The sequence below is a fragment of the Ipomoea nil genome, unplaced genomic scaffold (assembly GCF_001879475.1).
Source record: "Ipomoea nil cultivar Tokyo-kokei standard unplaced genomic scaffold, Asagao_1.1 scaffold0176, whole genome shotgun sequence".
Taxonomy (NCBI): domain Eukaryota; kingdom Viridiplantae; phylum Streptophyta; class Magnoliopsida; order Solanales; family Convolvulaceae; genus Ipomoea; species Ipomoea nil.
In genome coordinates, this window is record NW_017616604.1 from 2587384 (window position 1) to 2589427 (window position 2044).

At 31.9% G+C, this 2044-nt stretch overlaps 1 protein-coding gene across 1 annotated transcript; it reads right to left on the bottom strand.

The window, feature by feature from the left end:
• Positions 1–901: 901 nt before the first annotated feature.
• Positions 902–2041, bottom strand: LOC109178228 (early nodulin-like protein 1; the record flags this gene model as incomplete). Its single annotated transcript, XM_019327841.1, has 2 exons — positions 902–1263; positions 1894–2041. Coding segments are annotated over 2 exons (492 nt in total), but the record flags the coding sequence as incomplete, so codon positions are not given.
• Positions 2042–2044: the final 3 nt, after the last annotated feature.

Here is a 2044-nt window from a genome sequence, read left to right on the forward strand (position 1 = left end):
TATTATTATATTATTATATATTATTATACATGTTGTAATATTCTAAATAAAATAATTAAAATGTTTAATTATACAATTCTACTCATTTTCCAGAAAATGAACCAAACACACAAAAACAGTTTTCCAGAATGCAACCAAACATTGGAAAGGAAAATATTTTCCGGAAAATGACTCATTTTCCAGAAAACATTTTCCAGAAGTCATTTTCCAGCTTTCCAAACGGACCCTTAGTGGATTGGAGAAAACCATTACTCCCGATGTTGGATTACCAAACAACATTAATGATGTTTTGACTAAGTTAAAACGTTATTAATAGCAGATTTCATATTTACCAAACAAGTCCTTTATAAGTTATACCTTATTATAAATTATTTTTCAAAATTATAAATGTGTATTTTTTTTCCCTAAATTTGAAGTGTGATATTTATTTTTTTAAAATACAAATTATAAACAAATCGATTGAGTCAAAGGAAAAAATTTTTATTTATTTTAGAATGAATTGAAAACTCTAACGTTATATTATAAACCTTAATTGGTCATTATATTTGTCCCCACCATTTTAAACAACTGTTTCTTTTCACCCTTCAATCAAATATCTCCCAATTGAACTTCATAAAACCTTAAACAGAGTGATGATGAAAAACTAACAATAGAAAATTTTTGTAACTTCATAAAACCTTAAACGATTCTTGTATTTAGATAGCCATAAGTGATCATTTTTAACACAATGTACTTCCCATGTGGTTTGGGTCACACTCTATTTCCAATTAATTGCCATAATTTACTAAAAATTTGTATGACGTTACTCATTATATAGTGTTTAAAAATATAAATATAAAATTCAACCAATTTATGACTAATAACATATAAAGTATAATAAACTATAAAAGTCGACCATAGAAGCATGTAATTAAGTTCCCTAATAAAACAAAATTGGCAGTAGCAGCAAAGCAAGACGACCGCACACCGTCGCCACAACCATCGGCGGCCCATTGTTGCTGTTAGCCTCTGGAGGTAAGGCTACCGGAGGGGGAGAACCAGGCGAGGTGTGTTTGGGAGACAAAACCACGACCGCAAGCTTCTGTCCATTCTCGCAGTGGTCATCCTGTCCGCTGATGAAGAAAATCGCCCCCGACCGTTCCAACACAACCTCGGTGTTCCCGTTGCTGTTGTAGGATTTGATAGGGTTTTTTGTGTTGCAGTTTTTGTAGTCATCCTCATTCACTTCTAGCACCGAGTCATTATTGCATGGATACTTGAAAACTACACACATTACATCATAAGTTTGTCGAGAAAAATAAATAATTGTCAAATATTTTATTCTTTTATCGAGAAAATTGATAATTTATCAAATATTGTATCCAGTATTAAATATAATTATTGGTACAATAGAGTGTCAACCATCTTAGAACATCCTCATTTGTTTGGTTTTTAGATTGTTTTTTGTCACCTCCATGTAGGAAATGAAATGTTTGGTTTTTAGATTGTTTTTTGTCACCTCCATGTAGGAAATGAAAGGGAGAGGAGGAGAAATAAAAGGGGAAAAACAAGAAGAAGAAAAAAAAGATTAACAAAAAAAAAAAAAATACTATTCTATTATTCATGCGCCTAGGCACAACAATTGCACCCAACGCAGGGCATCACTTTTTCCAGCTTCTTCTCAATCAATGGGACCACTAAAAACCAACCATTATATGAATTTAAAAAAAAAAAAAAAAAAAAAAAAAAAAAAAAAAAAAAAAGCCACCTTCAACCCCCCTTAGTTACAATTTACAAACACCATCCCTTAGTTTTTAGGTCCAGAAAAAAAAAAAAAAAAAAAAAAAAAAAAAAAAAAAAAAAACTCTAATAGAGATGTTTTAATAGTACAAGTTGAAGCAATTGATCACATACCAAGAATGTATCCGATCTTGAATCGATTTTCGCCGGCCCAACAATTGTACTCATCAGGAGATGAAGGGATCTTCCACCCTGATTGACCACCAACCACAAACTCCTTTGCCTCACACAAACCTGCAGCACTCAAAAACACAAGCCCTAAAGC